This window comes from Ammospiza nelsoni, chromosome 6, assembly GCF_027579445.1.
Source record: "Ammospiza nelsoni isolate bAmmNel1 chromosome 6, bAmmNel1.pri, whole genome shotgun sequence".
NCBI classification, from domain to species: Eukaryota; Metazoa; Chordata; class Aves; order Passeriformes; family Passerellidae; genus Ammospiza; species Ammospiza nelsoni.
This window is the reverse complement of record NC_080638.1, coordinates 1,626,498-1,641,510: the sequence shown is the minus strand read 5'-3', so window position 1 is coordinate 1,641,510 and position 15,013 is coordinate 1,626,498. Positions and strand designations below refer to the sequence as shown.

At 44.1% G+C, this 15,013-nt stretch overlaps 1 protein-coding gene across 1 annotated transcript; it reads right to left on the bottom strand.

The window, feature by feature from the left end:
- Positions 1-12,398: 12,398 nt before the first annotated feature.
- LOC132074210 (putative per-hexamer repeat protein 5) lies at positions 12,399-14,724 on the bottom strand. The gene is made up of 2 exons (XM_059473837.1): positions 12,867-14,724; positions 12,399-12,415 (listed from the first exon to the last, which is right to left on the bottom strand). The coding sequence occupies exons 1-2, from the start codon at positions 14,722-14,724 to the stop codon at positions 12,399-12,401; spliced, it is 1,875 nt and encodes a 624-aa protein (XP_059329820.1).
- Between the last annotated feature and the right edge of the window lie 289 nt (positions 14,725-15,013).

Sequence of the window (15,013 nt, the reverse complement as noted above, 5' to 3'; positions counted from 1 at the left end):
TTTGTGTTAAAAAGTCATTTTCCCTGCCAGCTAACCCAGACCATGCAGGTGAGGAGTTTTTCAGACCCACTGATCACAATTCCATCTTTTGTGACTTTTGTGATCCATCCCAAACTGGGACCATGCTCAGAAAACTGACTTCTCAGAGAAAACCAGTTCATAAAATCAGCTCGAAGCCTCAGTTAGAATTTAACCAGGGTACCCTGGTGTGCCCCCAGGGAGGGTTTCTGTGGATTCCTGCTGTGCATTCAGACCTGCACAGCCTTGGGCAGGGGCTCTGTTTGTACCACCCTCCTTGCCACAGTGACTCACCCACTGGGATGTCCCAAAATGGGATATTTTAACTGATTTATGTGTTTGTAAAGACAAACTGTGTCTACAGAACCAGATGTCCCACCTCGGGGAGGGAGAAGGCAAAAGGAAAACACTAAAAACACAAATATGTAATGCAGAAGACAAAGGAAAAAGAAGGGGTTCAGTTCCAGCTTTCCACAAGCCCATATCCAGTATAGGGCCAAGACTACAAAACACCCCAGCTTTTAAAACAAATCCAGCCACAAAACTTCTCCAGATCAGATTGCGGCTCTACCCACCACCAGCAAGATAAGCTAATCATCTGACAGTGATTTTTTCCCATTTAGAAAAAACTGCTAGATATATGCATTGTCTAGCCTTAAGAAGGACAAATCTAGAATAAAATGTATACTTAAGCTTCAGGCTAAGGGCTGTACTTGATGTTGAGCAGACAATACACAATCACATTCATGCCACTGAAATCCTTGGCTTCACTTCCAGTTAAACTGATAAAATTGAAAAGAGCACACATTCTGCCCTGCCTTGAGATCAAGCTCCTATTTTTGAGATTAGACATTCACTGTGGATGTAAAAAACTTTGAGTACACATGATTTTTTAGCCAGCTGTTTCATATGCAAAAAACCATGAAACCATAGTATTTTATTCACTGTTGTTGGCTTCCTTCTACTCTTTCAAGTTTGGCCTGTCATAAAGCCCTCTGTGTAAGCTTAAGAAGAAAATTTCCCAATTTCCCACATATGGGAGTTCTACAAAGGGAAAATTACTCCTCCTTATCTGGGGGTCTCTATCAAAATGAAGAGTGTGAGCCAATGAACAGCAAGGGGAGAGATCACTGCTGTCAGTCCCTGCTTTGATTCCTCCAGCCCAGAATCCACCTGCACACCCTCCTGGTACTTTGAAGAATTCCCTCACTTCTGATGGATTTTCATTAGAGTGCTCTTTTCCACCTATTTGTCGGGTCTGAACGTTCAATACTGCCAAATTAACACAGCAAAAAAAATCAATGATTAAAGCCCACCAGCCACCAGATTTCCAGAGTCTGCAAGATGCTGCTTCATTTCCATTTCTTCAAATACTTTGTTCTGGTTACATTGTTGGAGGAGTCCCTGTGCTGTAATTCTATATTTATGGCAGAAAGTGTGCAGGAACTCAGAGAAAAGTCCTGTGGCATTGCCTCTGGTCTCCCAGAGATGAGTGTGACCTCAGCTCTGCACCCACAGGGAGCTCCTCCAACACCTGATATCTATCCTTCAATTCCAGCCCTCAGAGGCCCTGACAGAAGAGAACTTGAAAGTTTTGGGCTCTGGGCCCTTGCACGTGTTGTAATCAAAAATTTATTTCTTTGTGTGAGTCACAGGAAAAAGAGCCAGGCTGTCAGGATTTTAGAAGCCTGGATTTAAAAATAGAAACAAGAGGAAAATATGCTCCTGAACTGTCCAAGAACTGATCTGACTGCCACTGTCTTAAAATACCTCTGGCCATAGCAGTGCTGATTTATTGCCATTGTTTTGTGCTTCCCTGAGAGGAGTGACAGGATGAGAGTCATCAGATGGGATATTTTATCTGACTTATCTGTTTGGAAAGACAAACTGTGGCTCCAGAACCAGAGGAGCTGGAAGGGCTCCAGAGATGCTGTTGAGTAGGTACACTCTCAATAGACTGAAATTTCTCTTTAAACACAAGGCTTAAACCCAGGCTCCTTGCAGAGCCCAAGGCTCCTTCCAGGCCCAGCACAGCACACTTGGTCAGTTCTCAGTGGGGCTGCAGCAGGGCTTTGAGAAAAACTGATTTAATTCCTGTCCAGGGCCTGAAGAGCATCCCTCCCTCCCAGCAGCATCCCTCTGCAAAGCACAGCTCAGGGCTGGATTTCTTTCTTCTCACCATGTCTGATTGCTTTCTTCCCACCAAATCCCACTTTTTTAGAGAAAATTTGGGATTTGCAATGAATACAGGATTTCCTTTCAGACTCCAAATAACTATTTAGAAGTCCAACTTGCTGCCATGAAAAAGGTCTGAGTTTTGCTGTTAGTTTAAACAGAAGTGAGAGCAAGTTGCAGACTTACAAACTTGCACCTATCAGTGCATTTTCCCTTTTTTAAGCTTTGATTTTGAGCCAAATAAACCCCTTCAAAAGCAAACCCAAATGTAATGTACTTGGAATTCTCCCTAACGACGACAGGAGCAGAGGTGTCACTGTGTAACAGCACGGGATGTTGATAATGGTGCCATCCAAGCTGCACAAATCTGCACAGATTCTCTTTTAAAACAGTAGCTGGTGCTAAATGCAAAGCTCCTGGTTGTGAGTTGGAGGCAGACTCCACTCAGTGATTGATGCTGCCTGCTCCAGAAGCCATGCAGCTTCTGGAATTTATTTATTTTGTTTTTCCAAGCTCACACAGCAGTTTGAAAGTCTCATCCAAGAGATACCAAGGGAATCCCAGCCAGCAGCTCATCCCCACACACCCTCCTCCAGCACAGCCAGGATTTGCATTTCCTATTCCAAGACAATTGTGGAGTAATGGACCCAGACATATTTTATTAACCAAAGTCTCCACATCCAATAATCCACATGTCACCATTCTTAATTTTTGTCTCTCACAGCATTTATTTGGTACAGAAGGATGATACATGCCTTATTTTAAATAGCTACACTGAAAATGAATATTAGAAAATCCTGCATTGTATTTTACCTGTCAGAGGTCATCAGGAGCTATAATTCAAGAAAACTGAAGGCATTAGATGTAGTTTGCCCAGTAGATTAATACTGAGCTGTGAACTTTCATCCTCTGCAGCAAGATTTCCATCCAACTGACACAGAACTGACATGCAGTAACACTTACAACCAGGGGGATCCAATTTAGACAGAGTTCAAATGGTTTCAAGCCACTCATAGGTCACAGAGGTAAAGTATGCATAAGAGAGCTGGCTTTAATCAGGAGGTTTTCAGTAATGTCACACCAGAAGTGATGGGCTACATTGAAAATGAGCCGAATGTTAGGCTGAAGAGTTAAATTACCAAAGATATTTAAATATTCCAAATATATTCTTTAAGACACTTTCACAGGCCCAAACACTTGGTGGGTTTTTTTCCAGAACAATACAAAAAGACATGGACTTTTACATGACAAAACCTTTCCTATGTGGCATCATATCTGTGATGTCTGTCTTCAGAGGCTTTTGGGGAAGAGATGAGACCCAAACCTAAGACAAAACAGCTTCATTGTGGGTGACAACTCAGAAATAATTAAAAAAAAGACTCCACATTTTCTCCATAACAGCGCGTTAGAACATAGGAAAATTGAGAGGGACAGGCAGGATTACAGTGAGAGAGAGGATTTAGGAAACTACAATTTTAATGCAGTTATCAAATGTTGACCTACTTGTGGAACAGGCAGGTGGAATCTCTGTTAAACATTTCATACCAAAGAACAATGTGAAAATGAGGGAGCTCATTGAAAGGCATGTCACTGAAAGACCATGTGCTATTCTCTTGGGGCTTTTAAAGGTTACATTCCACCCAGAAACCCCTGAATCTGTCAGGTGTCCTTATTTCAAGTTTCCCTGATCATTTTGAGTGCATCCAAACCAGCCCTGTGCCCTCCTTTCCAGGCAGATGGGCTGTGAGCTTTGTCCCCATGCCACCAGTTACAACAGGGAGTAAACTGGGAGTTGGTAATGCAGCTTGGGAATTGTGCACCACCTGCTCTGCATCCCAAACACAACAGCAGTTCCTGCACAAAGCACCTCTTTATTCCACCCCACAGCCACCTGGAACCTTGGGCAGACCTTAACAAACCCATTCTTGAGGGCATCTTTCAGCTCATCTCCAAGGGAGCCAGCACTTCTGTGAAGGCCGACCTAAAACTACAGAAGGAACTGCCTTAGGAAGAGAAAAGGAGCATCTCAAATCTTCCCCACCACCTGCAGCTTGTTTTAAATTTAACATGAAAAACGAATCCACACCTGTATTAAACACAACAAAACCACAACACTCCAAATCAAGCATTAAGAGAAGGAAAAACAAACCCCAAACACCCACTGCCCCCCAGAAACCAGCCTAGAGAGCAGCTCACCCCATCTTAAAAAATAAAACACCTCCAGCTGCTACTGAAGAGAGGTTAGAACCTGAACATGAGAGTTTCTTGCCCTTCTGCAGGGCTTTCTTGAGTGCTTTTTAAGGAGCCAGGCACAGCACAGCACAGAGAAGTAATTTTTCTGCAGAAATAAGGATGGCGGAATAGAAAGAACCACACCTCAACAGGTTATCCACACCAAGCCCTGCTCACAGCCTTCCCCTCACTCTGCTTTTCTGACATTGTATTCCCAGGCTCTGCTCCCTCCAATGAATCACCCAGTTATGGCATGTCAACTGAAAAGTCCTCATGAGAATAATGTTTTCCTCATTGAATTAAAGAAATTACACAACACCCATTAAACTGGGCAGTGATGCTATAGGACATGAGACAGTTCATGTTTTACAAATGATTGCCATCAAAATCTCTCCCTAAAAACAGTGACAACTGTGTGTCTGCACACCACCTTAGAGAAAAATCAGCAGAGGGCGTTTATTGTGGTCCTAAATGTGATTTATCTGTGGCCTCCTCAGCATTCATGTGTCTAAAGCCTCCAAACCATTAAGTTATCCCACAAGACACATATCCAAAAACATCCTTAACAGCCTCCATTTCCACAAGAAGAGAATGTGTGGATTGGAAGGTTCTGGTCAGCTCAAAGGGATCAAAAAGTTGATTGGGAGCTCCTGGGGGGGAAAAAAAAAACCTCCTGGGAAAGGAGCTACAAGGGTTAACTTGTGGGCAACCTCAAAAAAACACATTCGTGTTCTTTTGCAGTAAGAACTTAATGACCATCAAATGATGGCTGCATGATCTGAGATTTGGACAAGCTGGACACATTCAATTGCTTTCTCTGATGAGATCTGTACTTATTTGGCATTACCAGAGATATCTCAATCCCTAAATAATTAACCTACAACCAACACATAGGAAATTGCCTCAGTAAGCTCACTAGCCAAGACTGTTTGCTGTTAAATTAGCAGAATAAATAATTTACACCAAAAAAAAAGAAAAAAAAAAAAAGTGTGCGCAGGGTAGCGCCAATAAACCTGGAGGAACTCGTTCATTATTTGCAAGAAAATTGGATGAAAGCACAATTCCCCAAGTACAAGCCCTTGTGCAGAGTAAAAGGTGTGTTAGTATTATTGCAGCATGTAGGGAACAAATGAAGCCTCCTGATTGCTCTCCTCAGACTGTGCTGTGCTCATCAGCCTTTGCTCCACAACTGTGCAGAAATATTTGCAGTGCACTGCACATGTGAGAACACAGGAGACTCAAAGTTTCCATGCAAAGTCGATTTTTGTGGGGAAAACATCATAAAAATGTTGTAGTTTTGTCATCGCTTGCTTCTGAGTAAGCAAGGACCTAAAAAAGTAGTATTAATATAGTATATAAAATATATTTATTGTAGATATTATAGATATAATATATATGATGGCATATCTTATTTATATTTGAGAACACAGGAGACTCAAAGTTTCCATGCAAAGTCGATTTTTGTGGGCAAAAATCATGAAAATATTGGAGTTTTATCATCGCTCACTTCTGAGTAAGCAAGGACCTAAAAAAGTCGTATTTATATGGTATATAGAAATATATTTATTATAAATATAATATATCTTATGGCATCTCTTATGTATACTTGAGAACACAGGAGACTCAAAGTTTGCATGCAAAGTATGTTTTGTAGGGAAAAAAATCATGAAAATATTGTAGTTTTGAGTAAGCAAGGACCTAAAAAAGTAGTATTTATAAAAATATTTATTATAGGTACTATATTATAAATATAATATATATTACAGTATGTATTATGGATATTATATATATAATATAAATATATATAATATCTTTATATTATAGTATAGTATAAATAAATACATTCCATATTTATAATACTATATATATAATAAATATTGTATATATAAAGTAATATAATATAATATAATATAATATAATATAATATAATATAATAACTATATATAATATAATATATACATATTATATATAAAACAATATAATAATATAATATATAATATAAATATAAAATATAAATATAAAATAATATATATAATATGCATAATATAATATAGTATAAATACAAGTATACAATATATAGATATATATAGTGTTTATATACTTATATATAAAGTATTTATAAGTATTTAAGTATTTATACATGGTACATACTATTTATATAGTATTTATAAATACATAATATATGTATTTTTATATACTATAATATAGTATATATAATTCTATATATAATAGCATATATAATATTTAATATGTTATACATTATATAAATATATGTAATATATTAAATATTATATATTATGGCATATATAAATATTTTATATCATTATATATTTTATATATTATTTTTATTTATTATTTTATTTATTATATATACTATAGTATATGAAAATATATTTACCATATATGATATTTATAAGTGTGTATGTGTGTATATATATGTGTGTAATATATATATTATATTATAATATATATAATATATATGGTGTATATATTTATAGATATATATAAATATTAAAAAAATATATATAGTATTTAAGATTGAAAGGACATTTGTGTATCAATTGGAAAACGCACAAGTCATTTTTTCCAGTGGGAAAAGTCACTGTTGCTCACTCCAAATGCTCAAGAAAAGTGCTCTACAAATTCATAATTCGCAGGTTCTTTATCGTTTTTAAGATCACTACAAAATGAAGTGCTGATTAAAGTTATGTCTTGGAAAAGCCCATCCCTGCACGGTTACTCCTACAGACCCCGCTCCAGCACGTCATGAATCAGTCAGCATCTCTCCACTAATGTCCCTGGGAGCTGGAGCAGGCCCTGCTGGCTAAGAAAAACAATCCTGGCTCTCTGCTGAAAGTCCAAGAACAGTTTAAAAACAGCTATTCCAAAGGCACATTCAGCATTCACAGCTCAGAACCGACATTCAGCTATAAAGAAATGAAATTCAAGGAGAAGGGTTTTGGCACAGAAACTGGTGCTGAGGCCCAAACAAAGCTCGTGGCTGCTGTGGGCCCATCTCCCGTGAGGCTCTGGACAGCTGCAAGCTCCTGTGCTCCAATTGTCTGTGATATAATCATATAAATATGCTCAAATTGTCAACATAAATGCTCCAATTGAAGGAATGGCTTTCCCTGCCCAGTGGGACAGCAGGAAGAGGCTCCCCCTGCCCACTGTGGCTTCTGCACAGCTTCCCTCTGTGGGCTTGAGCTGGGCAGAGTGACTCTGAGATGGGTTAGAAAGTCTCTTTTCCCAGCCCAGCAGTCAAAGAAGGAGTCAGAACTCTTCAGTTCTCTGTCTCAAGGTTGTTTATTGTTCCTTATCTATAAAATTCTTTCTCCCGGCCGGCTGAGGTCCATTCAGCAGGACAGACAGAGGCACACTGCCTGCCCTTGGGGTGGTGTTACCTTTTTATATGAAAAACTATGTGTACAATATTTACCATAACTTTCCAATGCCTGTCACCTATGTTAGACAGTGAGCTTCTACTCCAAACCAATCTAAAAGTGCCAACATCACAGCAGAAGTTGGAGGCCAAAAGAAGAAGAAGGAGAAAGGCTGGACATGCCCAGATCCCTCCATCTTACCCCCTGAACCCCCATTCTAAAAACCCCCAAAAATTCTATTTTTTCACCCTGTGCCAAACTATTATTCTACTTACACTTTTGTGGCTTGCAGATCTTCATATAAGGTTGGTAATTTGCTCCACGGGTCATAATCAAAACCACAGGGGCATCTTGGGCTCTGTGCCAGGGTCTCTGAGGCCTCTGGCAGGGTCCTGGCAATCCAGGACAGCCAGAGGGATGTCCTGAATTCCGACACTTCCCTGAGCTGAGGAACACCCTCCAAGCCCTGCCTGCCCTCCCAGCTGTGCTTTTCTTGCAGCCCCCAGCCTCAAGGGACAGAGGCACAGACACCTTCACCTGACCCAGAGCCCCTGGCTGTGGGATCCAGCCCCTTGGCTGAGCTGCAATCAAATGCCAAGCCTCAGCCTGATTTGTTGGGGTTTTTTTTTGTTATTTGATAGCAAAGTATCCTGGGACGTGTTTTTTTGACCCCACTCTGTATTCATGCTGAAAACAAACAGTCTCTTTATGAAACCCCAAACATTTCTCCTTAGATTATGAATCATGTAGTTGCATGACCTGTGTCCCAATGCTTCCTGCAATCTGTCTTATTTAATGCTGAAAGAAATCATAGATATGAATGCCAGCTTGTCTGTTCTCCTAGAAAACAATACTGGGAATAGCAATTTCACTCATCTTCATCCCAAAAGAAGAAGAACAACAACCAAAAATAATAATAAAATAAATCAAACAAAAACCAGGTTAGCTCTGTGGAGTAAAAGGTGTCTCAGTGTCATTGTTGCATGCAAGGATCAGATAAGCACTTGGTTTGTGCTGTCTCTGAAGACAGCTTTATCCAAATAAAGCAAAGTGCATTTTATCATTCTGTAATGGAAAAGACCTGTCACTCTTTGAATATCATCATATGGTCGGTGGCCAGCAGATAATGGACTGTTAAGTGTCAAGGTGACTGGCTTTGAATGTGCACAAAACTAAAAATTATAGACCTGTCATTCCACAGGCAGGCCACAATTAGCTGTCTATGCAACTTGAAATTCCCATTTTGCCAGCTGAATAATCAACTGGGTACAGTTTCTCAATGTGGATGCCTTTTTAGGCTCTTTGCACTTAGGATTTTATCTTTTTTGGAAGGTATTTCAAATAACTGCACAGCATATTTAGGCAGAGGAGGTTAGCAGTGAACTGCACAGTTATCTCCTCCCCAAACACACACATGAATACATCCACTAATATTACACAATCAACACTTTTTACGTTCATTTCCTCTCACTGTGCTCTACCCTATATTGTTTCTGCCAGAGATGTGGTGCTAAGGAACACGAACTACACAAAATTCACAGCTTCAGACTTCCTACTGGTTTTTTTCCTATTAGAAACATAACATTATTTTTCCACATTTTGCTATCAGTCCAAACTGATACGATTTAATAATGCAACCTGACTTGGAAATAAAATGTTTTCAATGGCCAGCTTCGGAAAGGAAAATTATTTTCCTTTGGGGGAATTTTTTTTTCTATAGCACTTTTTCTGTATCACTAACAAACATTTAAGGTGGTTTTTGGCCAAGACAAGTAGGATGATATATACCCAGAATGACTCTTACTTTCTGCTAGCAAACTCAAGAAGTAATATAATCAGAAGCATGGAGAATCCCAGGACATACATTAATGTATGTGCTGCAGCCCTTTTTGTCCTGGACAAGTAGCAAGCATTTGATGTCTAAAAGGCCATTCTGCACTTGAGAAAGAAATTGCTTAACATTGTGCCAGAAGATGAAAATAAATAAGGCTAAATTCTGGGTTTATAAATAACGTAACATCAGGACAATTGCTGCCTCAATGCCTTTTTGATATGAACTCCTTTCTAAAGAAACGTTATTGCAAATGTTTTCCTTTTGGTTTTTTTTTTTTTTTTTTTCTTTTTTTCTTTTTTTAGCTCAACCAAAGCCACTTGGAATAACAAGAAATACATCTGGGATCCTCACTGGACATTGAACCCAGCTGCAATGCAGGGGCTTCCATTTTTCCAGTGCTTCATACATGGATATAATGCATGCTGGCCTGGGAGGTGCAGGGGTGCTTGGATTATCTGAGGAGGGCTGCTGAGCACCCAGGCCTATGGCTGAGCCTGTAATTAAATGCTCATGGGCGGGCTGCCTCGAGTGACAGGGGCTTGAGGAAGCCCTGGCCTTCCCTCACACCCATTCCCTTTCTCCCAGCACAATTCACTCTTCCCTCACTTGCCCCATTTAAGTGCCCCCCTTGTCCTTTTTTGACGATGACTTTCAACAGCAGTTATTTGAAGAGTGTAATTTACAACAAGTCATGAAAATAGCTGTATGCACAAAGCTGAAGACGTGGCAAATTGCAGCTAGAGAGCAGGAATGAGAGGCTGAGGGGAGCAAAGCGGAAAGTTCTTAAATTCACACTGCAGAGCTACACTGTTAGCCTGGATTTGCTCTCTGCTTTTTTCTCCTCTCTCCCTCTAGAAATAGAGGGTTAGGCCATTAGAGGATTCAATTGGTTCCAGATGGACCCTTAGCCCAGTTCTTCTAATAAAAACATTTTCCTGTTAAACAACCTGTGTCACATGGAATAGATGAAATTCATTTTTAGTGTACCACCACTGAAGCCTGGAAAGACAAACCTACAGTATGAGGATCTTTATCTCAAATAGAAAAGGGTAATGCAACAATGATTGATCTCACAATTGGGCAGTGGTAATTAAAAAGTAATGCTGGAAAAGACACATAACACAAGTTTCTAAGGAAAGTTATAAAAAAAATATAGCTGCCTTTTTTACGGCAGTAGTCCATTTTTAAGTTTGCTATTATATTCCTTGGAAAAGTGAAAATATAACCGTATGACTTCTAAGTAATATTTTTTGTAAGCTACTTCCCTTGTTAAAAATCTGTAGTTTCATTTTACTTCTGTTTTTTTTAATATATAAATCACAGAGCCAGCTTTCCTCATGTAGAAATCACTGACAAAAATCTTGCAGTTATCTCATCAGACCATGAAAGAGATGTCTTTTCGCACATTAGAACACGACTTTTACCTTTCTAGATTAACATTCAAGGTGCCTGAAAAACAAAAAGGGACTGAGATTTTTGCATTTGGCAGCAGGTTGCTGAAGCAGCTCCCACCCTCCCTCCTTGGGCTCCACGTGCCAAGCAGTGTTTTGGCTGGCGCAGTCGTTTGTGTTGCCATGCAGCCAGCATGTATTTTATCTTCTACCAGCTGGGTCTGTTCCTTGATCAAGCTCTCTGCACTGCTGTGCAAACAGTTGTGGCAGCACATGCAAGAGCTGGGGACGGCCTGCCAGGAGGGGGGAGATGCCTGAACTGCCTAAGCTGTGGCTGCTGGGGAATCAGTGTTCCCAGTGCCACAGCCTGTGCAGGCTGGCTGTCTACCCCAGCTCCTCAGAGAGCTTCCCGTTGGCTTCAGTTGCTTTCAAATATATTTTATTTGCAAGAAGTACTGCAATTCCCAATTTACAGCTGTAGAACTGAACTGCAACCACGATTCCAAAAGTATCCTTCAGACAGATTTAAATTGTGAGTGCCCACGAAGCTTTCAGAATGAGCTTTTAAGTGACCTAGAGGTTTTTGAAATTATTTCCTTAAAGAGCAACAAAGACAGGGTTTCCAAGCAATCATCCTAACCAGCAAGCTGTCCTGGCACCCTTGCATTGTGTTTCCTTCCATTTTCCCACCAGAGATGACTGTGATATAATTTATTACGATCGTGAAACTGATTATGCATTCTGAAGTCAGCAGATTTACCTTAAAATAACACAGTGCCTCAGTGAAAACCATTACATGTTCACAGTGGAATCTGTCTGGGCAAATGAAAAAAAAAAAAAACAAAATAAAATGCAACTTGCCTCAGATTCCATCCACCCTCCTCCAACACCCACACACACTCTCTGGTTTATACTTTTACTATTTTTGTCCATTCTGGAAATTAAAAATTTTCCAGAGATGGGGTTAGAGGGTGTTTCTGCGGGGACCTGTGCTCAGGTCATTGTCTGTTTGATCCTCTCAGAGCTTTGCTTTGGGAACAGGGAAGAGCTTTGGCACTGCAGCTGGGAGCATTTCTGCAGTCTCAGGCTGTGCAAGCAGCCTGCACGCTTTGCTAGATGCTAGCAGGGATTTGGAAGAAAATTTTTAAAAATCACACATTCCCATTTCTCTTTCTAATGTCTCCTCATCTCAGAGGCTGCTCTGTTGCCAGACCATCCACAGAAAGCTGAAACCACTCTCAGTTAAACTGGACTTTGGTTACAACAGTCCCACACACGTGCTGCTTTGTAAAAACACTTATTTACTTATTTTCACCAAACAGTGCCTTCCTATGGAAGTTTATTAGCCTGGAGATAAGGAAAGCCTCACATCACCATAATTCCTGTTGAGAACATATGGAAACATCTAGGAATATCAGTTATATGGCAACTTAGGAAAAGGGTAGAATGGGGTAAGCAGCAAAATGAAGACAGTAAATCTAAATAATATAGAAGAGTACATTTAGGCTCTATATTAAACCTAAATAACATAGAAGTGTACATTTAGGCTCTATATTAAATCTAAATCATATAAAAGCATACATTTAGACTCTATATTAAATCTAAATAATCTAGAGACTGCGGACATTAAGTTAATATTCCAAACAGGGCCAGCTCGATGCAGACCAAGCAGCCAGGCTGTCTCCCAAGCTCTCACAACCCGGGTGGGCTCCAGAGGGGCAGCTCCAGAGGGTCCCTGAGCCCACCATGCCACCCCGGAGGGACACCAGGGGACACGGGGCTGCACGCCCTGGGTTTGGTGCTGGCAGCCCCGGCTCGGTGACAACCCCTGACCTGCAGTGGCAGCCCCATTCCGGTGACAATCCCACTGGCCTCGGTGGCAGCCCCGTTCCGTTGGCAGCCCCAGCCCCGGCCCTGTTCCGGTGGCAGCCCCGTTTCGGTGACAGCCCTGGTCCGGTGGCGGCAGCCCCGTTTCGGTGACATCTCCATCCCTGTTTTGGTGGTTACAGCCCCGTTTAGGGGACATCCCCAGCCCCCTTTCGCTGACAGCCCCATCTCCGTTTCGGTGACAGCCCCGTTTCGGTGGTGGCAGCCCCAGCCCCGTTCCGGCGGTGGCAGCCCCGTTTCGGTGACAGCTCCAGCCCCATTTCGGTGACAGCCCCGTTCCAGTGGTGGCAGCACCATCCCCGTTTCGGTGATGACAGCCCCCTGGCCGCGGTGGCAGCGCGCTCCGGCGACAGCCCCAGCCCCGTTTTGGTGGCGACAGCCCCGTTTTGGTGACTGCCCCAATCCCGTTCCGGTGACATCCCCATCCCCATTTCTCTGGCAGCCCCGTTTTTGTGACATCCCCATCCCCATTCCGGTGGTGACAGCCCCGTTTTGGTGGTGGCAGCCCCGTTTCGTTGACAGCCCCAATCCCGTTCCGGTGACAGCCCCATCCCCGTTTCGGTGGCATTCCCATCCCCGTTTCGGAAGTGGCAGCCCCGTTTTGATGACGGTGACAGCCCCAGCCCCGTTCCGGTGGTGACAGCCCCGTTTCGGTGGCAGCCCCGTTCCGGTGGTGGCAGCCCCAGCCCCGTTTTGGTGACATCCCTGTTCCGGTGGCAGCCCCATCCCCGTTCCGGTGGCCATCCCAGCCCCATTTTGGCGACATCCCCATCCCCGTTCCGGCGGTGACAGCCCCGTTTCGGTGGCAGCCCCGTTCCGGTGACATCCCCAGCCCCGTTCCGGTGGCCCCGGTGTCCATCCCAGCCCCGTTTCGGTGGCATTCCCATCCCCGTTCCGGTGGTGGCAGCCCCGTTTCGGTGGCATTCCCATCCCCGTTCCGGTGGTGGCAGCCCCGTTCCGGTGACATCCCCATCCCCGTTCCGGTGGTGGCAGCCCCGTTTCGGTGACATCCCCAGCCCCGTTCCGGTGGCCCCGGCGGCCATCCCAGCCCCGTTCCGGTGACATCCCCATCCCCGTTCCGGTGGTGGCAGCCCCGTTTCGGTGACATCCCCAGCCCCGTTCCGGTGGCCCCGGCGGCCATCCCAGCCCCGTTTCGGTGGCATTCCCATCCCCGTTCCGGTGGTGGCAGCCCCGTTCCGGTGGCATCCCCATCCCCGTTCCGGTGGCCCGGCGGCCATCCCAGCCCCGTTCCGGTGACATCCCCAGCCCCGTTCCGGGGGTGGCAGCCCCGTTTCGGTGACATCCCCATCCCCGTTCCGGTGGCCCCGGCGGCCATCCCAGCCCCGTTCCGGTGACATCCCCATCCCCGTTCCGGGGGTGGCAGCCCCGTTTCGGTGACATCCCCAGCCCCGTTCCGGTGGCCCCGGCGGCCATCCCAGCCCCGTTTCGGTGGCATTCCCATCCCCGTTCCGGTGGTGGCAGCCCCGTTTTGCTGACGGTGACATCCCCATCCCCGTTCCGGTGGTGGCAGCCCCGTTCCGGTGACATCCCCATCCCCGTTTCGGTGACATCCCCAGCCCCGTTCCGGTGGCCCCGGCGGCCATCCCAGCCCCGTTCCGGTGACATTCCCATCCCCGTTCCGGTGGTGGCAGCCCCGTTTCGGTGGCATTCCCATCCCCGTTCCGGTGGTGGCAGCCCCGTTCCGGTGACATCCCCATCCCCGTTCCGGTGGTGGCAGCCCCGTCTCGGTGACATCCCCAGCCCCGTTCCGGTGGTGGCAGCCCCGTTTCGGTGACATCCCCATCCCCGTTTCGGTGACATCCCCAGCCCCGTTCCGGTGGTGGCAGCCCCGTTCCCGTTCCGGTGGCCCCGGTGGCCGCCCCTCGCCGCGGGCTCGCCAAGGTCACGGCGGCGGCCGCTCGCGGGATTGGCTCCGGCGCCACGGCGTGTTATTACTGTCTGGTTTGATCGGAGCGGGGGGTGGTCTCCAATCAAACAGAGAAAAGGTCCTGCAGAAGGTAATTAAATCCTGTCAGAGGCAATTATCGGTTCCAGGGCCATGACTCTGGCACTGAATGCAGATGATCTGAAGC

What these genes read in the sequence shown, in the direction of transcription:
- LOC132074210 (XM_059473837.1), bottom strand. Translation starts at nt 14,724, where the DNA reads ATGGGGATGTCACCGAAACGGGGCTGCCACCACCGGAACGGGGCTGGG.